At 60.8% G+C, this 20,745-nt stretch overlaps 2 protein-coding genes across 2 annotated transcripts; one reads left to right on the top strand and one right to left on the bottom strand.

Moving 5' to 3' along the window:
* The first annotated feature begins 641 nt into the window (after positions 1 to 641).
* On the top strand, positions 642 to 7,429 carry PRKAG3 (protein kinase AMP-activated non-catalytic subunit gamma 3). The gene is given in 14 exon segments (XM_032114320.1): positions 642 to 2,064; positions 2,959 to 2,998; positions 3,268 to 3,488; positions 3,573 to 3,654; positions 3,741 to 3,799; positions 4,075 to 4,120; positions 4,250 to 4,304; positions 4,409 to 4,535; positions 4,644 to 4,809; positions 4,983 to 5,020; positions 5,203 to 5,301; positions 5,303 to 5,350; positions 5,436 to 5,529; positions 6,780 to 7,429. Coding segments are annotated over 14 exon segments (1,131 nt in total). The 5' UTR covers positions 642 to 2,031; the 3' UTR covers positions 6,803 to 7,429.
* A 1,090-nt stretch (positions 7,430 to 8,519) lies between these two features.
* LOC116446469 (sterol 26-hydroxylase, mitochondrial) lies at positions 8,520 to 13,433 on the bottom strand. The gene is given in 13 exon segments (XM_032114316.1): positions 8,520 to 8,609; positions 8,612 to 8,672; positions 8,675 to 8,698; positions 8,799 to 8,999; positions 9,084 to 9,165; positions 9,390 to 9,556; positions 9,877 to 10,037; positions 10,176 to 10,227; positions 10,229 to 10,249; positions 10,251 to 10,375; positions 10,459 to 10,658; positions 10,929 to 11,119; positions 13,185 to 13,433. Coding segments are annotated over 13 exon segments (1,557 nt in total). The 5' UTR covers positions 13,419 to 13,433; the 3' UTR covers positions 8,520 to 8,571.
* Positions 13,434 to 20,745: the final 7,312 nt, after the last annotated feature.

The following is a 20,745-nucleotide window of genomic DNA, read 5'->3' as shown; positions in this document are numbered from 1 at the left end:
GTGCGGGTTATCTGGCCTTTTTTCCTAGACTGTTCTTAAAGCCTGACATGGTGGTTTCTTTGCTGCATGGGAGCTGGCTGAGCCTGCCCTTCTTGTCCCCAGTCAGCACGGGCTGAGTCCTTGCTTGCCTGTATATGTGTCCTGAGTCGCTGGCAGCTGAGTCTGCTCTTGCCCTGCTGCAGCCTGGCCCCTGGAGAAAAGTCCCCAGCCACTACCCCACTCCTGGGAGGGAGTAAAACTGCCCCAGTTTTTATCCTTCTGAATGTCTGTGCCAACATCTTGCCTTCCCCCAATACCAGGCTCTGTGGGAGACCTCAGGCTTGCACATCGCAGCTCAGGACAGACCATGGGTACCAGTGTGGCTCCAGTTTGTTGTGGGAGCAGTAGGGCTGCTGGGGGGGGAGCATCCTTCTCAAGGCCATTGGCTCTCTGGTGTGCCCTGCAGCATGTGTGCACGGACTGCAGGCTGGTGCTCTTCTCCTTGGCCTGCTCTCTACTTTGTTTCTCAAGGATTTCTAGTAAACACTCACCCTGCTCTCCTGGTTCTCATCTGCCTTTCCTTTCCCTGACCTCTTTGTGTCTGGTGGAAGTGCACCTCTTTCGTGCTTCACTGGGCTCTGGTACAGGGAGGGTTTGTGCTACCACCCCGCTTTTCCCTGTCCTTCTAGGGGTAATCCTTGCTGCCCTATGGCAGGTAAACATACCCCCATGCATGGAGGAGCAGCTTCCAGTATAATTGCTTTGGTCTGGGGTCTTCCTTATGTCTTGTGGACTATCCCATGCATCATTAACCAAGGGGAACAATGCACCCCAGCCTTACAGGAGGGGTAGGAAGGGTTGGGTGCCCAGAGCTGGCCTTTGCCAGTTCAGGGTTCTGCCCCGCAGCCTGGTGGTTGGATGCTGGTGCTTGGGCAGGTTCTTGGGGCCCAGAGAAGGTGCTGAGCCTCATGTGTGGGCCCTGGGTCTGGTAGGAAGCCCTTCCCTCCCCTCTTCTCACAGCCCACCGTTTCCAGTGCCGGGCCCTGTTCTCTGGTCTCCTTGGTGACAATCTCATCTCTCCTCGGCTTCTCTCCAGCACCTGAAAATAGCCTCCGAAAGTGGAGATGCCTGCTCTCTTCCCTGCTGCCAGCACCCACGAGGGCCAGGCTGGAGCCAGGCTGCTCTGCACAGCACAGCTGTAAGGGCCTGGCCCCATGGGCCCTTGCACCACTGCGGGATTTGGGCCATCCTGTCAGCCAGCACCGAGGCCTTGGCCCCATCCCTCCTCTTCCTGCCTGCTGTGAGGCAGCACCAGGGAACTCTTTTACCCCACCATGGGCCAATATCCAGCTGCTCCCTGCAGCTAGATAGAGAGAGCCCTGTCCCTTTGGTCCTGTAGCCACCAACCCTGTAGCTCGCCCGCAGCTGCCCCGGGCCAGCCCGACAGCCTCCCCGAAACAGAAAATGGAGCCGGGGAGCGGGCAGGGGGCGAGAGGAGGGGGTGGCCCCGTGGCAAGGAAGGAGGTTACCCCACAGGTCGGGGTGCCTCACTGTGGGACCAGCGTGGCCGCGGACAGTGAGCTGCAGCAGGACCCCGGGCAGGGACGGGCAGGGCTGGGCAGCGTCGAAGACAAAGGGTCCGCATCCACTCAGCCCGTGGCTGGACCCAGCCATTCTCCACGCTGTGCCCCCCCCGCGACGGGGCGGGGCAGCACCGGGCAGGCAGGACCGCGTCCCGACGGCACGGAGCACCGCTCCTGGAGGACGGGGCTGCACGGAGCGGGGTGTCCCTCCGCTCTCTGCCCCCAGCCATGGCTCCATCGCCCCCTCCATCGGGTCCCCAGGGCCAGCGTTGTCCCGCGGCCGCGACCACCCTACTTCAGCCGGGGCTGCGGGCGACTGCTCGGTGGTGTCGGCTGTGTCCTCCCCCCCCGCCCCCCCCCGCCGGCGGCGCTGGCGGCGGGGGCATGGCTGACATTGCTCACTGACACTCTATCTGCCAGGGCCACGCCAGCCGCGGGCCCAGAATAGCAGCGCTGCCCCGCAGATAGCATGGAGCGGCTCCGTGGCCCCGCTGCGTCCCAGGTACCGTCAGGCTGGGTGGGGGGCCCGACCCGACAGCCCCCCGCCGGGGACAGGTCACCCCTGGGGTGGGGGAATGTGGGCAGCTGATGGGCCCCTTCCCACGGCCATGCAGCCATGGGGACAAGGACGTCCTCGTCCCAGCTGTGCCAAGCCCCTTGGGAACGGTTGGGGGACGGTGTCGCAGGGTCTCTTCTCGGTGTTGGCTCTTAGGCTCCTTAGGCAGTGGTCCCTGTCCCTGTGCCTTCGTTATTTTAGGGTGGCTTGTAAACTTTGGCCCTGTCAGGCAAGTTGTGGCTGGGGTTGCTCTTCCCTCTGCACGTGCTGCTGTACTATAGTAGGGTCTCCTGTGGACTGGGGGAACAGGGTCAGCTGTCTGGCCCTGTGGCCTCCCTTCCTTCTCAGGCTGCCGCTTTGTTAATGTAGGTTTCCTGGGATGAACCTGGTCCCCGGGAGGGGCCAATGGGGCTGGTGAGGCTCTTGGCATGGGAAGAAGCAAGACTGGGATTTACACCTTGGGATTGGGAGAGAATGGGCGCAGAGCTGCTGTGGGACATGCTGGGCTCCAACCTCCAAGAGAGAAGGCAGGAGGTCCTGCCATCCATGCCTTGTCCTGCTCTGGAAACCCCTGCTGTCTCCCCAGAGCAGGAGGACAAGCTGGGTGTCCTGGACCGGAGCCACCATGGAGACTGCAGGCTCTGGGGCTCCTGGGCTGGTGGGGGGTGCCCAGGAGGGCTGGGGACTGAGCCCAGCCCCCATCCCCGCCCTGAAAGGACAGTCCTCTCTGCCCGGCTTGGGTGGACCAGAGCAGCTGGGTGGGTGCAGGCAGAATCCATGGATGCGGGGGAAAGACTGGGTTGACTCCTGCTGACCCCTCCTTGCTGTGTGCCCTCTCAGGTGGCGCTGCTGGATGCTGCTGCATGCCCTGAGGAGGAAGGTGCGTAGCAGGAAGAGTCTAGGTGTGTAGCAGGGGGGACTGCCTTACTTGTGCGACAAGTGCATTGGTCCTCTGCCCACCCTGCCCATACCCCTCTCCTCAGCTGGAGTGTGCCCCAGGCTGGAGAACTGCAGTGCTATGTGCTGCCCCTGTGGAATGGGGTACAGGGGGGCTCTTTCGGGAGCATTCCCTGCTCCCCCCCATGTGGGAGGGTGCTGAGACCCAGCAGCTCAGCTCACTGGCCAGGGCTGGGGTGGCTTTGCCTGCAGGATTTCCGAAGGCTGTATGCCCCAGGGAGGAGGAAGAGGAGGAGGAAGAATACAGGAGACCTGTCACCTTCACACTGGGAAATGAGATACTGGGGCTGGGCCCAGAGTCTGAGTTTCAGAACCCTGATGCTGACGTCTACATGCACTTCTTGATGAGCCACTGCTGTTATGATGCCATCCCCACCAGCTGCAAGCTTGTCATCTTCGACATCTCCCTGGAGGTGATAACCTGGGGGATGAGTGGGGATGGGCAGTGAAGAAGCAGGCTTGGGGACCCTCTGAACCCTTCTGCACTCTGCCAGCAGATCAAGAAAGCCTTTGTGGCACTGGTGGCCAACGGGGTGCGTGCTGCCCCTCTCTGGGACAGCAAGATGCAGAGCTTTGTGGGTGAGTGCCAGCAGCGATGCGTGGCCCCCTCCCCTGCCTTGCAGAGAGGGTGCAGGCAGCGCTGCCAGTCCCACACATCTCCACAGGGATGCTCACCATCACCGACTTCATCAACATCCTCCACCGCTACTACCGCTCGCCTCTGGTGAGTGCAGTGAGGAGAGCTCGGGGGACCAGGACATGCATGGGGCAGGGAGCAGGTGTCCCCACCACTCCTGGTCCCTTCTTAATCACTAGACAATGACCAGAGGATGATTCTGGGCCAGACCAGCATCCACTGGTTGCTCCCCTGCTTGGCCTCCAGAATGTAATCCCTGTGCTTGGGTGATGGGGTGTGATGCCCAGGGAAGGGGGCAGTGTCCCAGAGTGCCCTCAGTACCCCATGGAACCACCATGACCAGGGAATTTCCTTGCCTTCAGGTTCAGATCTACGAGTTGGAGGAGCACAAGATTGAGACCTGGAGAGGTAAAAATCATGGGGTGATGTGGGTGGCTGGGCTGATGTTGTCACACAGGGCATAGAGGTGGGCTGTGGTGTTGTGGGGCTGCAACAGAGGACTGCAGGACCCCCTCTCATAGCTTTCTCCCTTAGCAGAGGTGTACCTGCAGGGCTCCTTCAAGCCACTAGTCTCCATCTCTCCGAGTGATAGGTGAGAGCCTGCCCACTGGGGGGGAGAGCACACACCTTGGAGTGGGGGTGTGTGTGTGCCTGGAATGCAGCCCTATCCCCCCATGATGTCCCCATCACCCACAGCCTCTTCGACGCTGTCTACTCCCTGATCAAGCACAAAATCCACCGCCTGCCTGTCATTGAGCCTGTCTCAGGCAATGTCCTGCACATCCTGACGCACAAGCGCATCCTCAAGTTTCTCCACATCTTTGTGAGTGTCGGGGCTGTGTGTGCACACACGTGGCTGGTGTGTAGGGCACAGACAAGGGTGTCAAGCTGTGCATAGGTGCCAGCCCAGCCCTGCCCTGTCCCATCAAAGGGTTCTACCATTCCCAAGCCACACTTCCTGAAGAAAACAGTGCAGGAACTGTGCATTGGCACCTTCCGTGATCTGGCCGTTGTGCCCGAGACTGCCCCGATCTACACTGCCTTGGAGATTTTTGTGGATCGCCGTGTCTCCGCCTTGCCTGTCATCAATGATGCTGGTACCTGGGGAGGGAAAAAGTGACATCCTTCTCTCCCTCTGCTAGCAGCTCCAGTACCCTCCCTACCCAAACCCCCTCTCCTGGCCCTTGGGCTGCCCCTTGGGGTGTGGGAGGAACATGGCAGGTGGTCCCAAGGACCCCTTCCACAGCCCCTGCATTGTTTCTCTTTGCAGGGCAAGTGGTTGGCCTGTATTCCCGGTTTGATGTCATTGTGAGTACCCTGGGTGTTTGCATGCCCGGGTTCCAGTTTGGCCCCTTGCATGCACTGATGGGAGCTCATACCTCTCTGTGCCCGTGCAAACCCACCCCACATGCAGTGTCATGCATGCATTGTTGGCACAACGGGGTGCAAGGACACCTTGGGGCGCTGAATGGGGGTCGCATCTACCACAGCACCTGGCAGCCCAGAAGACCTACAACAACCTGGACATCAGTGTGAGGGAGGCACTGCAGCAACGCAGTATCTGCCTGGAGGGGGTCCTCACCTGCTACCCCCCATGAACCTATGGAGGACATAATTGACCGCATTGCCAAGGAGCAGGTGAGTGGCTGGGGTGCCTTGTACCAGCACCAGCCACCACTGCCAGCTGCCCAGCCTGCCTGTGATGCCCTGCCTGCACCCACAGGTCCATCGCCTGGTTCTGGTGGATGAGAACCGGTACCCGCGGGGCATCATCTCCCTCTCTGACATCCTGCAGGCCCTTGTGCTCACTCCCGCAGGTATCGATGCTCTTAACTCTTAGCCCACGACGCTCCATCTTACTCCACTTGCCACCTTTAATTTCTCTTCACTTCAGGTAGGCACCACCCACCATTATTGTGTGGCCTGTCCCTGCCCTGCTGCTGGGTCACCTGCACCTTGTTACCTCCCTGCTCAGGCAACCTGCCTCTGCCCCATCCAGAGTGGTCCTGGGGGATGGAGAAGGCTGGGGCTGGGGTCTGGCAGTGCTGGGTGCCCAAGCAGGGACAGCAGGACCCAGATGTTGCTTGACCCAGGAGTACACAAGGATCACAGGGCATCTCTGGTGACTCTGAGGAAGGATGGGGGCACCTTCAGTGGAGGCACTTTGCCAGAGCCCATTCAGGCAGCGTGTGGGAATGCAGGTTTTGCAGGTCCCTGGGCTTTGGACTGGATGAGGGTTTTGGGGTGTGATGCACCCCAAGACAAAAGCCTAGTTTTGATCTCGCCTCAATTCCCCCCGAGACCTAAGCACCTCCAGTGCCATTCCCAAGGGACACAGAGGGGACAGATCCCCACTTGCACCCCCAGGCATGCTGCCCACCACTAGCCATATGCAAAATGTGGCCAACCCCCAGCTGGCAGAGCCCCCCACCCCCTCCACTTGCAGCAGCCCCAAAACTGCCTGCTCCAGAGACAGGGCTCACTCCCAGGTGGCACTGGAAACCATGCTGCCTGGCCATGTGCAGCTGGCTCTGCTCACCCACTGCCTGGTGAATCCTCACTGGCTATGGGTGGGCATGGCCCTGGCACCTACTGTGGCACCTCTTTAGGGGTGAAATGAGGAGGGGGAGCAAGCTCCAGTTCCCAACTGCTTCCCAAAGGTAATGATGCTTTTTTGGGGTGGTGGTAGGGAATGGGCTGGGACAGGTCTGTGCCCACCAGTTCCCCCAGCAGTGCCCAGCTGCTCTGCACAGAAAAGGACTGGGAATGGTGTGTGTTAGCCACACATGGGATATCCCCCTTGCCCCCATCCCTCCATTTCCCTATCAGGTATCTTCGCTCACCCCATCCCTGGTGCCCACAGGGGTGGCTATGTCAGGAGCTGCAGGGAGCCACTGAAATGTCCCTCTCCAGCCAAGCTGCCCTCCCTCCTACCCCAGGGCTTGCATACAAGCAAGGAATGGAGGAAAGACCGAGTGTCCATTGGGATGAGTTGGGGGGACCATGTCACAGGTGCCCAGTCCAACACTGATTTGGGGTTATGGTCTTGCACCCTCTTGCCCCACAGGCATCGACCGATCCTCACTCTGAAGACACCAAATGCTGCTCTTGGGGATCTCTTGCGTGACCTGTGAGAAGGAGGCTTGGGCCTGAAGGCTCTCTGTGGGGAGGACATGTCTGTTCACCCCAGTCCTAGGGCTCGTCTTGAGTCCAGGGCTAGATCCTGCCTGTCTTGGAGAGGCAGAAACACTGGAAATGGGACCCAGGGGTGCCTCCTTCCAGTGAGCACACAGTGATGCTCAGTGGGCACTGTGCTGGAGGAGATGCAACATGCCTGCAGCTGGGCACAGAGACCCGTGTAGCCCCAGAGGACCTGGCCACCCCACTGCCATCCTGCTGCTGGATTCGAGCGTTTCTATTGTGGCTCCCTCCTAGTGAACACAGTCCTGCTGTCTGTGCCCAGTGCCTGGTAGCGCAGGCTCAGCTGCACACACAGGCTTTTTTATTGTAGGGTCACATGGGGCTGGAGCTCTCTGGCAGAGGCACAGTCTGTGCCAGAGCTGGCACCAGGATGGGCACTTGCATGGAAACCCTGTGCACGTTTTGGGGTGGGCAGGGGCTATTTATTTATTTGTTAGTCTATTCAGCCCTGCTGTAACAAAGCAGCCTGATCCAAGAACTGCCTCTTGCCTTTCTGGGGTAAAGCTGGACATGACTCCTCTGGAGAGACCCAGGCTGGGGAAGGGGTACTGGCTGCTTGCCAGCAAGTGTGGCACTGGCAGAGTAGCACCTCTGCCCATGTGGGCAGAACCAAGGGGATGGGGACACAGGGCATGCAGTCTTAATCATCTTCCTGGTGTGCAGGTCCCTTCAGGGACACCCTGAGGACAGCAGGCTTGGTAACAGCAAGGTTTCTGCCTGCTGCTTCCCTCAGTCCAAGAGAGGGAAAGTGTGAGGGGTTCAGTGTTTAAAAATGTCCCGTGCCCCAGCCCTCGAGGACCGTGGGCAAATGGCAGTGCGTCCCCGGCTTGTGACTGCTACCAGCTCTGAGCCTTGAAATGGTCCTGGCTTGGGGGTAGGGGATGCTTGAGCTCATCTTTCTCCTCCTACTTTGCCTGCAGCAAGCCCTGCCATTCTCGTGACTCCGTATCAGCATCTCAGTGCAATAACGGCTGACAGTGGAAAGTCCCAGGAACTAAACCCCCCTCCTGTGCTGGCTGGCTCTGCCAGGGGACACAATACCAGTGCTGGGTGGTGACAGGCCTCCTCCCATCATGGGGAATGTGCTGTGTTACTGCTGTGCTTTCCCAGGACCAGGGCTGGCTCCATCCCTTGGGAAAGGTGCAAACCCCAAACCCCGCCAGCACTCAACCCTCCCCTGGGGGCAAGGGGAAAACTGAGGCACAGAGAAGCTTCTGAGGCCAATGTCAGCTGTTCAGAGAGGACCCAGATGTCCTGGCTCCAGGCACAGATCCACGCGCAGCTACACAAGGACGGGACGAAGGAGACACCGAATGGCTGCAAGCCCCCTCCCTGCTTTCCCCCAGCCCCAAAACAGCTCCCAGGTTCTTGAGACAGCCCAGCTGGGCACAGGATGGGGGGGGGGGGGGAGGACGGGGACACAACCCCACTGCAGATGTGTCAAAGGCACAGCAGTTCCTCAAACCTCCTGCTGATTCTTGGGCAGGGAGATATGCCCCAGGGGTGATTTGGGGGCACGTCCCCCCCACCTTTCCCACTGTGGGGCTGTGAGCCCCCTAGTCCAAGCTGGCCAGGGAAGGGGTTTGCCTTCCTGTCCCTCCTTGTGGGGCAGTAAGGGGGATCTCCATTTGGCACCCAGGGTGGGGGTGGACGTGCAGTCAGTGGGGCTCCTGGCGAGCGATGAACTCCAGGTTGATGGCTTGTCGGCCACCAGGACAATGCGGGACACAGATGTCACTTCCACGCCACGGGGGTCCGGGCCCGCACCTCAAATGCCTGGATCATCTGTGGGGAGAAGGGGGGTTGGCACTGCCCTGGTGACTCCCTGGGGACCCCCCATCCCAGCTCATGCCAAGATACCCAAAGTGGGGGGATCCCTACTTACCCTGGCAAGGGCCAGGTGCATCTCCAGCTCAGCGATGCGGCGTCCGACACAGGCACGAACCCCGTAGCCGAAGGGGATGGAGCTGAAGGGGTGGTGAGGGGAGCCATGTCCCCGGAGCCAGCGCTGGGGCAGGAACCGCTCGGGCTCGGGGAAGTAGGTCTCATCGTGGGACATCGCGTAGTGCGCCAGGACAAAGAGGGTCTGCAGGGCAAGAAGTGGGGTTTAATGACCCCACCTGGCCCCACTGAGCACAGTGGGGGTTCCCACAGCACAGCCTCCACTCACATTCTTGGGGAAGAGGTAGTCTCCAATGACAATGTCCTTCTCATAGAAGACCCTGGCGTTGGTGGGCACCACAGGGTAGACTCTGGGATATGGGGAGAGTTAGTGGGGGAGCAGGACTCACCTGGAGATCCCAGAGGGAGAGAGCCACAGGCAGGACAGGGCACAGCAGCTCCCCGGAGGGGGAGGTGGATATTTGCAGTCCAGAGGGACTGAAATTCAGCCTTGCATCCTGCCTGGTTGGTGCATCCCCTCTGAGGAAGGGGCTGGTGACCAGGACCTCAGGGCAGGGACAAGGCTGGAATGTACCTCAGAGTCTCCTTGATAATGGCCCGAAGCATCGGCAACTTGGGAATATCCTCAGCAGCAGGAAACCGGTCGGCAGGCACAACAGCTTTCAGCTCCTGGTACAGGGTCTCCTGGATGTCTGGGTCCCGGGAGAGGTGGTACAAGGCCCAGGACAGCGTGTTGGAGGTCTGGGGGAGTGGAGCACCGGGGGGAGTGAAGGAATTGGGGCTGGTACCTGAGCAGCCTTGTGCCAAGCACAGCATCAGTACAGCACCAGAGAGCCCCTGCTCTGGTACACAGAAAAGTCAGGCGTGAGGGGCAGCAAGCACAGGGCAGAGAGAGGCAGGGAGCAGGGCACGAAGCAGAGCAGAGGATAGGGTCAGTACTGACTGATCCCTGAGGGTTTGCCCCTGTGGGGCATCAGCCCCACAGCAACCAGGCTAGAGCTTGCAAGGGCTGGGCATAGAGCTCACCAGGGATCCCCAAGCAACAGCTTCCTGGCTCTCACCGTGTCCACACCGGCCAGCAGCAGCTCGGCCACGCTGCCATAGACCTCATCCAGGCTGAGTCTGCCACTGGCCAGCAGGTAGCTCAGGTAGCCAGACACCTCCTTGCCACGCTCCACCTGCCCCTCCAGCTCCTCCATCTTTCGGTCAATCAGTTTCTTGCCTGTAGGGACAGAGAGTGGGAACCAGAGCTGACAGAGCGAGGGCTGCCAAAAGGACATGTGGGCAGGGACTGTCCCACTTTTGAGGGTCCTTAAGGAGTCCAGTGCCACCATACCGGGCCCCCGTTGTCACCGCTCACCGAAGGCGAAGATGGTGTCCCAGCTGTCCAGGTAACGGTCCCAGAAGGGCAGACACCTTGCGGCTCCATCGGGGGCAGGACGGTGGCAAAGATGGAGTTCTTGAACATGAGGTTGATGGAGTCAATGAAGTGCTGGGTCTCAGCAGGGACCTGCTGCTTGAGGCACCCGATGCGGGTCTCGAAGAGGATATAAGAGATCCCTGCAGGGGACAAACAGTATCCAGACCTCCGGGGCAATGGGAAGAGTGGGACAGGGCAGGGGTGAGGGCGAGGATCCCCCTACCTTCCAGGGCAAAGCGGTAGAGCAGGTTGGCCACGTCCCCCACCAGCACCCCTGAGGGGCTGCGGCTCCGCTCCTCCCGCAGCCGCACCATCAGGTCTGACACCACCTCCCCGATGGCATCCGCGTACAGCAGCGCCTCCGAGGGTTTCAGCAGCCGCTTGTTGAGGACCTGGCGCAGGCGGTACCAGCGCTCCCCTTCCCTGGATGGGCACAAAGCTCAGCGCTGGGGGCACGGACGGGCAGGGGGCAGTGGCTGGCAGCAGTTCCCCAGTCCCTGTGTGCATACTCCCTACCCCAGGCTGGCACCATCCCAGGGGTCCATTCCACCCGCCACAGCCATGCCCTTCTACTTGGTGGGGGCACGCAGCTTGCAGGAGTGGGAGCAATGCAAACTGCCACCTGGGCTCTACACCTAAGGAAGGGACAGGACATGTGTGCTGCCCACAGAGCACAGCCACGGCAGGACTCACTCGGTGAAGGGTCCATAGGGCAAGCGCCGGGTGTCTCGGTGTTCCTTCCACAGGGCCATGTCGCTCCGCATGGGGTACTTGCCCTCCTGCCGTAGCAGCTGCTCCAGCACCACTGGGCTCCCAATGTTGATGTTCCTATAATGCCCGAAGGTCGACTTCCAGATAGGTCCATAAAGACGTCGGGATATCACCTGCGATGAACAAAGCATGGCAGGGTCAATGGGACAAGCTGGGTCAGATCCCCCCTGCCCCCATGCTGCCCTGGAATGTGCCTGTCCTGCACACCATCCCATGGGACCCCCTCAGCATCAGCTGGGCCCAAGCACCTGCCTCTGATCCCCCAAGCTGGCAGCATCCTTGAAGTGCTCTGCAGATGGCCTGGGCTGGTGTCTCCAGGCTCATTTCCTCTGCCAGCACTAAGCACACCAGGCACTGACCCCCCAGCACAGACTGGCACTCTCCTCACCCACCCCAGAGTTGCAGAGAGAGCCTGGTGGGTCTTTTGGGGAAGGACGACCAAGAAAGGACAGCAGGGACAGAGACAACTGCCAAGCACAGGACTGTGCTGAGATGCAGGACCATTGCAGCAGCCACCAGCAGGGCTAAGTCCTGCTGCTTCCAGCATGGCCCCAGTTCTTCATAACCTGAGGACAACAGTTGCTGACTGGGTCCTTGAACTCACCACCCAGTAAGGGTGGTTAATGATCAGTGGGAGGGCAGCACCAGGCTAGGGCATGACTGGGCTGCTCCCAGAACAGGCACGGCCTGGGGCCCCTGGGGCCCTGGGACCACAGGCTCACAAGCTAGCTAGGGGGCGTTCACCATCATCTGCCCTGCTCTGGGCTCCGGTGGCTGCAGCTCCCCTCTCCTTGTCTGCAGCCACAGGTGCCATGCCTGCCTCCCTGGCAGGGCGCGCCGTGACCTCCAAGCGCATCCCTTGGGGGCAGCTGGGCATCCCTTTGCAAGTGGATCTGCACAGGGCCATGTCCAAAGGTCACTTTCCATCCCACCCAGGCACTGACAGAGCCCCTGCAGAGCATGGCCAAGCCTGGGGGGGATGCAGGGGACCTAGCAGGGAAACCCTGGTCCCCATTCCCCGTGGCTGCGGGGATGCACGTGGTACAATCTCCCTTGGTGACTGTCTGCATCGCAGCCTGCGCCTGGATTCAGCTGGATTCGTCACCACGGGGAGACGTTCTTCGTGCATGGTGGCAGGAGGAGGGGGAAGGACGGCCACCCTGGTACTGCAGGCAGCTCGTGGGCATGGGGCAGCTGTGCCCCAGGTTGAAGCCTGCCCACCAGCATCTGCTGGCAGCCAGGACCTGGCACAGTGCAGGCCTTGGAGAGCTGGGATGTGAGAAGCCAGAGCTGCCTGGATCTGGGGAAAGGCACCTCCAGGGCATGTGGGCATCTTTCCGCAAAGCCAGGCTGTGCTCGGTGTCCCAAGGGCAGGAGGGAGCAGGAGGCAGCTCCGGTGCCTACACCCTGAAATCCCACTGTCCTGTGACAACCCCTTCTCCAACCAGCAGTGTCTGGTGCTCTGAGATGCCAGGAAGGCCTGATCCTGCACACTTCTCAGGCTGGTCAGAGCTCCAGGGCGCTGGAAGATGCTGCCTGGCTTGCAGCCAGCCAAGCCCATTGCTTGCTTCATCCGACGTATGAGGAAATGTTGACTGAAGAAAACAAATACCTCTGCCTATCCCTCCCCTGCCTGCCTGGGTATCATCTGCCCAAAAACCTGTCTGGTCACCTGCACCCAAAACCGCTGCCCTTCCCCGGGAGCCCAGGGATGCCAGGACCCTGTGAGATGCCCCCGAACCTTTGCCCTCAGCTGCCTGGCCGGCTCGGGGATGCTGGAGCACCCCTAGGCTGGCTGGACCCTCCTGAGGTCACCCGGTTCTGCTGGCCCCTCTCTACCTGCTGGCCCCAGCATTACCCCACTGTGCCGGGTGCTCTACCGCCCAGTCGCTCTGCTCCCCTGCTCTGCCGCCCCCGCTCAACTCCTTGCCGTCACTTGTCGGCAGCTATCCCCGTCCCTGGAGCCCATCTCCCCTTGCCCCCAGCTCGCACCCACTCCCTCCCTTGCAAAGCCCCCCCGGGTACAGCACCCTCCCTGCAGCCCCCCCGGAAGCCACTCCATCCCATGCACCCCTCCCAACCCTCCCCCCACCTACGACCCTACGCAGGGTCGCCAGGCCCCCACGCACCCCGACCCCCGCACCCCCGCAGCCCTCGGGCCGGGCTGCCCCGGCGCACCTGCAGCCGGTGCGTGTGCAGCAGGTAGCCCCGCAGGAATAGCCAGACGAAAGTACGGAGCAGCCCCGGCCCCGGTAGCTCCTCCGGTCCCTTCAGCCGCGCCGGCCCCGCCGCCGCTGCCGCCGAGCCCCCGGTCCTGCGCGACGGTCCCGGGCTGCTGCGCGGCGGCGGCGGGCGGGGGCGCAGGAGCAGCGGCAGCAGCGGCCGCCGGGCCCCGCCGCTCGGGCCCGCCATGCTCCGTCGGCAGCGCACGGGACGGGGCGGGGCGGGGAGGCACCGAGGGTGGCGGGGGGCGGCACCGGGGGCGGTGCGGGGGGCGGTGCGGGGGCGGCAACCGGGCACCGGCACCGGGCACCGCGCACCGGGGACCGAGCGTCGCGGACTGGGTACCGCGCCCCGGGAATAGAGAATCGCGCACCCGGTGCGTTGCGCAACGGGTACCGGCCCCGGCTGCTGCGCTCTGGATGCGGGGTACCGGCTGCTGCTCGGGGGGGACTGGGCACTGAGCAGTCCGTACCGTGCGCCTTGTGCCGGCTGAGGCACACCCGCTACCGGGCCGTGGAGACCGGCTGCGGCGTGCTGGGTACGCGTTACAGCACGCCGGGTACCGTGCGCCGTACACCAAATGCTGGACATCGGCCACTGCTCAGCAGCCTCACAGACCATGCACAGGGTGCTAGGTACTGGGATTGGCATCAGCAGTACCCAGTGCCATGTACTGGTACTGGGTGCCATGTGTTGTGCGTGATGGCACTATGCATAAGGGAGCTGGCAGCCAGCACTGGCATGGCACGGCAGGTACAGCACCCTGGCACAACGGAGCCTGTGGCACCAGTACTGGTACCAGCGCCAGGTGCTGCATCCTGGCCATTGCACATAGGCACTGGGTGCTAGGCACTGCACACCAGGCACAGGCACGAGCACTGGGCGCTGCACCAGGCAGGGCACAATATGTGCCAGCACTGGCATTGCACTCTGGCACTGGGTACCACATCCCAGACCTTGCACACCTTGCGTCAGCACCAGGCTCACCACTGGGCCTGCTCTTCAGGCCTGCTTGCCCTCCTGGACTGAGGCCTCCTGTCCCCTGCCTGTCATCCCCTGGTGTTTGCCTTGTCCCCCAGCAGTGCAGGATGGTGCCATGGGAGCTGGGTCCAAACTGTCCCAGGCTCAACACTTCCTCCAGGCACTGCCAGCCAGGACCACGAATGGGGAGACCTTGATAAGCCCACTGTAGCTGCTGGCAACAAACTGGAGGCGGATTTGGTATGTTTTCATGCCAGAGAGAGAACAGCACCAGTTCCTGCCTCAGGCTGGTGCAGGTGAAGCTGTCCAGCCCATGAGTAGGACCCTGTTGGGGTGTCTGGCACCATGGATGCAGGACATGTCTGCTCTGGCCAGCCTGAGACAGTGGGGCAGGGCAGTACTCTGATCAAGTGTCACACCGGGGGCGTCCGGCACCATGTTTCTGGGACACCAGTGTTGATCATTAACCGTCCTTATCGGGCATTGGGTTCAAGGTCCTGGATTAGGGAGGTTGCGTCCTCGAGCTGGGCAGGTGTCTGAGAGCCCCGTGAGTGGCTGTTCTTGCCCTCTGTCCTGTCTCACCGGGCGACCGGGACTGTCCCGCTCTGGGCTCTAGGCTGATGATTTGTGTGCTCCCTGCCAGTGGGGCCGGGACTGGTGATGTAGGACACGGGCACACCCGTGCCTGTAGACACCCCTGAGACACCCCAGGCTGGGACAGCCAAGAATGAGCGCCTGCTGCCATCTCATGGCTGCTCACAGCCAGCTCTGTCGCTTGCCCTGCCCCGGCCAGGCTCAGAGCCGGGGCAGCAGGAGAGCCCCGGCCCGAGGACTTCTGTGAGCTTCCCAGCCTGGGAAACTGAGACTCTGTAGCTCTCACTCCCCCTGGCAGAGGATGCCTTGGCCTCTCCCAACCCGCTGTAACTGTGTTTCCCCTTGCTGGGGAGCGGGATCCTGCCACCTCTTTCAGTTTAAAAGAATTGCCTCTTGCAAAAAGAGTAAAAACTGCAGTTCCTGGTAAAAGGTCTCTCTCCATCTTTCTTATAAACCCGTTTATGTATTGAAAAGCTGCAATAAAATGTTACTGAGCCTTCTGTAGGTTGAACAATAAAAATCTCTCAGTCTGTCTTCACAGGAGAGGTGCTCCAGCACCCCGATCATTTTGTAGCCTCGTCTGAACCTGCTCTAACAGGTTCATGCCTCTTGCACTGCAGCCCCCAGAGCTCAGCATTGTACTCCTGACAGGTTCTCACGAGTGTGGAGAGGAGCAGGAACAATCAGCTCCCTTGCCCTGCTGGGCATGCTTCTTATTTTCCAGTCTCAGACGTGATCTGCTTTCTGGGCTGCAAGTGCACATTGTCAGCTCATATGCTATTTTTGATCCACCAGTGCCCCTGACTCCTCCGCAGGGCAGCTCTCCATCCGTCCGTCCATCCATCCATCCATCCATCCCTCAGACAGAACTGGTACTGGGATCGCCCCGACCTGGGTTCAGGCCCTCGCACTCGGCCTTGTGGAAGGGCAGGCTGTTCCACCGCAGCGACTCCCCAGGCCGGTCCCCGGTGCCCCGCAACCTGCTCGGGGCGGGGAGACGGGCACCGTTATCCCGGCTACTTCCCGCTCCTGCCGCTAGGCTGTGCTCCCCGTCCTCGGACGGCGGGAGCGGCGGCGGGGACCGGCCGGGGACTCCTCCGGGGCCACTGCCAGGGTTGTGGGAGAGGCCAGGCTGGAAGGGGGCCGGAAGGGTTGGGTGAGTCAGCCCCTCTCAGAGCCGCCCGGCGGGGACTTCCAAAGGGAACAGGCTGGGCCATGACACATCCACGGCCGGAGGATGCCGCGTGGAGCCGGGGACACCGCCAGCTCCCGGGAGGTCCTCCAGTGCGGGGCCAGCCCAGCTTGGCGACAAGCGTAGCAGAGGCGGGAGAGCAAATACTGCCTTTAGCCATGGGAATGTGAAGCTGGGGGTGGCAGGTCCCGTCCTGTGGGTCACTTTGCCCCAGAGATGCTGTGACTCTACTCATCCCACAGACCCGTGGTCAAGTCCGACCTCATCTCACCGGTAGGACCTGTGGGTGCAGATACAGGCTCTGTGGGACCCCTGACTCTCTGCCCCTCAACCATCCACCACACTCTGCTTATGCAGGCTGCTGGCTGCTGGTCCTCCTCAGAGGGAGGGTCAGCTTCTTTATGTGACTTGTGCAGTGTCACCCAGGAGCTGGAAATCTTTCCCAGAGCTGCATCCACTGACCCCGATTTGCTCTCCCACAGACAGGAGGGAGGAAATGGGATGTCCCAGGGGAGGGCATCCCTTGACTCATCCCCAGGAAAGCCCAGGCTGTGAGAAGGCTGATCCTGGGTCCTGAGGACTGTAAACAGCCCAAAGCATTGAACTGGAGATAGCCTGTCACATCAACTGTGTGTCACAACACTGTCACTGCCTGAGTCATGAGCCATGCTGGGGCCAGTGGGGCTGCATGGGGGGACATCAAGACGGATGTGGACAGATCCCAGGTCTGGAGACAGCTGCTCTTCTCCCACACAGAGAGTTCAAGTGGGATCCTCTTGGCCCTCTCCCAAAGGTCCCCTTCCTCTCGTTTCTCTCTGACCTCTCAGACCTGGGCAAGGGCTTGGGGACAGCGCAAAGCTTTTGGAACAAGAGGCAAATCAACCAGCATGATGGTGTGTCCCCCACGACCACCATGCAGGGCTCAGCATCTGGCAGAAGGCTCTGATCCAGGCTCCCTCTGATTTGTGCCCCGTGGGACCCTGGTGGGCCAGGACCTTTCCCCGAGGACGTGAGAACGGGATGCCGGAGAGAACCGGGGGCTGGCATCCTCTTATCACAGGAGACGGGAGGCAGCCCCAGGCTGCTCTCAAGTGGTCCTGGCTGATTAGTGACTTCAAGTGCCTATGGAGTTATTCTAAGTCAAGTAGGAGCAAAGGGAACCGACCTGGGACCAGCAAGACCGGTGCCAGGCTTTCCTGGAGTGTCCCACATCACCTCTGCTCCCTGCCAAATTCTCCAAGACAGGGAGGTGTCTCCTCTCTTCATCTGCTCTCCCTGTCCCTTACTCCTCCGGCAAAAGGCTGTTTGCTCCAGCCTAAAGCAAACCTGATTTTATCTCCTGACTCCAGTTCCCTTGGCTGTGGGCCATGGTTGATGCCTCCCACGCAGAACTTGTGAAGCCCATTTGGGGACCCGCGCACAGAGCGGGCTGTGTGTGCTGCCACATGACATCATGTTTACAGCCCGCGGGGGCCCAAGGACAGCGGCATCGCTCGCAGCCCAGATATGTGTGTCCTTCCCATGGATGGACAGATGGACTTGTGGGGAGCTGGAAGCAGTGGGACTGGCCACAGAGCCATGCCTCCCTGAATAGGGGTGGTTTCAGCTTTGTTGCTCTGCAAGCCAGTCTCCTTGGCCTCAGTTTCCCTTCTGGGCAGTGGAGAGTAGATTTCGTGCTAGCAGTGAGGTGCACTGCTGCAGCAGCACAAGGTCAGGCCCTCAAACTGTAGTGTAGAGAGAAAGGCAAATTTTCTCCCCTTGGGACGTGGATGTTCCCTTCTCTCCCAGGACAGATGCTGTGTGAAACTTAGGTTGTTTGGAAAGAGCAATAATGTCCAGAGCTGCATGGGCCCACTAAAGAGTGCTAGGGCCATCCTTTCTCCTGTCCATCCATCCATCCATCCATCCACACTTGCAAGTAGCTTTCTCACAGCCGTCTTTCCATCCATCTACTGAGCTGTCCGGACACTCATCCATCCATCCATCGACAAATGCATGCATTTCTCTTCCCACCCATCCCCTGCCTGTTGACCTGGACAGCCACACACCCATCTGTCAGTCCATCCTCCCATTCACCCCTCTATCCCTCCATCCATCTCCTGCCTGTCAGTCCAGCCCTCCCTGAGAGTATGGGGTGTGTGGACAGGTGTGTGCAAGAGTGTGTGGGTCATGCTGGCCACGCAACGTGCTGTGGGCAGCGATATCCCAGGCTGTGTCCAGCCATGGGGCAGGGCCAGGAGTGCTGGCCAGGGGGAGGGGGACTTGTCTAATTTAAGAATGGGCCCCACAGTCGCTGTCAGCACCGGGCGGCTCTGATCTGGGGACAGGTCCTCGTCAGCTCTGCTTGCTGCCCGCCAGTCTGACATGAAAGGGCTCTGCACCCCGATAAGGCCCCAGACGCTTGGTCCCAGAGGTGGGCAGCACTGTGGCCAGGCCTGGAGGACTCTGAGGAGCAAGTTCTAGCATGGCTGTCCCCAAATTCACTGTCACTTCAGCACCATGTGGCTTGTGTATTTGCATCAGCTGGGAGTTCAGCCCTGGGGGCCACCCTCCACTTTGAGCACTGGATCATGCCCTGTGTCATCACCATCTCCCACTGGTGACATAGCCCTGGGGAGGGCACCATCCTCATCATCCCCCTGGCTGCCACAAGCCTGTCTGCTGGCTGCTACCCTGCACTGGAGTCCCCCGGCTGTGAGCAGCCATGGATGGGGACCATGTTGTTTTAATAAGATCATTCTCCTCCTGCCGTGAGGTCGCAACCGGGGCTTATGACATCACAGCGCGCTGCCATGGAAATGCCGGGATGTCACAAACACAGCTCGATGACCTCACTGCAGGGGCAGGAGATGAGGCCAACGTGGGTTTGATTGCCAATGTCCTCAGGAATAAAGGAGGGGAGGGACGCTGGGAAAGTATGCGGCCGCTGAGCGCCGGGGTGTTTGGGTTGGAAATCACCACACTTTCCCCACAGCGGGAAAGGCCCATTACTTCCTCCCCTGTCCGCTCCCTCCCGGCAGCCAAAGCCCCCCCCCCCCCCCCCCCAGCCCTATCCATGCCCTTGGGGCTGTGTGGTCGGGAGTGAGAGACAGAGCTCAGGACAGTATCAGGGCACCAGCCTAGAGGCAGAGGGAGTTCAGTGGGGGGTGCAGGACGGGCCACTCAGGGGATGCTTTGTCTTACAAGCAGGCTGGGGATCACTGGGGATGCTGCCACAAGGGGAAGATCAGGCTAGAGTCCTGGGGAGGTCTCCTCTTCCTCAAGAGGAATTCAAAGTCATGCTGCTGTATAGGGACATGATTCTCCGACACAACACCCTCAAAGCTGGACCTCAAAGCACTTCTTGGCCCTGCCCAGCCACCCAATAACTGTCCCCTCCCCAGCCTGTAACCAACAGTCCCTCCTGGGGACCAGCCCTCTGTCCCATCACCCCTACCACAGCTGAGTCCTCTGTCCTCTGCAGACCTTGCCACTGGGGAAAGCGTGGCTGGCTGGGGGGGGGTCAGATGGGGTCCCCCCATCTCTCTGTTTCAGGGATGCAGGGGTGTCTGCTCTCCCCCTGCATCCTCCATCATTAATTTCCATCAGTGGCCAAGCGGGGCTGGGGCAGCCTGGGGGTGGCCGAGGAACACGGCGCTTTCCCCTGATAGCAAAAATAAATACATTAAAATTCTTGCAGGAGGCAGAAGAATGCGGGACGGCAGGAAAAATTGTTTTATAATTTGTAATAACACAAAAGCCGAGGGGGGGGGGGAGTGAGCTGCAAGAGGCGAGGAAGGGCAGAGACAAAGGATCAGCTGCGATGGTGGAGGCTGCTTCAGGGTGGCAGTGGCAACCCTGTCACCCGGAATTAGTATGACCACTGTCACCTTGTCCCCTGAGGTATGTGTGCCTTTGGGTCTCGTTGCAGAAGGGGAGGCAGCAAGAAAATTACCGGGGTTGAGTGAACAGGCCACCACTCCCCACCTGCTTAAGCAGGTCGCAGCATCTCTGTGCCTCAGTTTCCCCTTGCTAAAGGGGAATTTTTATGCACTGTGAGAGCAGCGGTGAAATAGGGGCAAACTCCTGGCACCTGATCCAGACACAAGGCAAGGAGCCCACCTTTGTCCACTCTGCCCCACCGGCCCCTCTAAGGGGGCTTTGCCATAGGACCCAGGCGATGGGGCCAGTTCCCATAAGTGTGCTGGGGGCATCACAGCCCCCCCGGCCCCCTCCAGCCTCACGCGGAGCTGACATGATAAGGCGAGTTGCTGAGCACCAGCCGCACCTGCTCGCCGAGACGTCACCCCCCCTCCCGCTCCCTTCTTCGGGGCAAAATCAAAGGGATTTTTCTGCCCTTAGGAAATCAGATAAAGGCTTCTCACCTGCCCCGCGCTGTCTTTGCGAGGAGGCCAGGCGCTAGGGGCGGGGGGACAACAGGCACTTTCAACACGCCGGCAGATGAGCCGCGCGTTGCAGTGAGCTCTGCCGGCAGGGGCTGGGCCCCTGGGTGCAGTGTCAGCCTCGCCCAGCCCTAGCAGGGATGTCCCCCCTCCACGAGCTACTCGTTGTGAACTATCCCCCTAGATTAGAGGTGATGGGGTTCCTGTAGGACAGCTAGGGTGGAGGCTGGTGGGTGAAGGCAAAAGGCAGCAAGGACAGGGCATGGTGCGGTAGCCCAGGGAAGGACCCCGTGTCCCTGTGTCCCCATGCTGTGGCCAGGACAGCTCAATCCTAGTCACCACGCCAGGAGTGCAGACCAGGAACCTA

The sequence above is a fragment of the Corvus moneduloides genome, chromosome 7 (genome assembly GCF_009650955.1).
Source record: "Corvus moneduloides isolate bCorMon1 chromosome 7, bCorMon1.pri, whole genome shotgun sequence".
NCBI lineage: Eukaryota > Metazoa > Chordata > Aves > Passeriformes > Corvidae > Corvus > Corvus moneduloides.
This window is presented reverse-complemented; position numbering and strand designations above follow the sequence as displayed.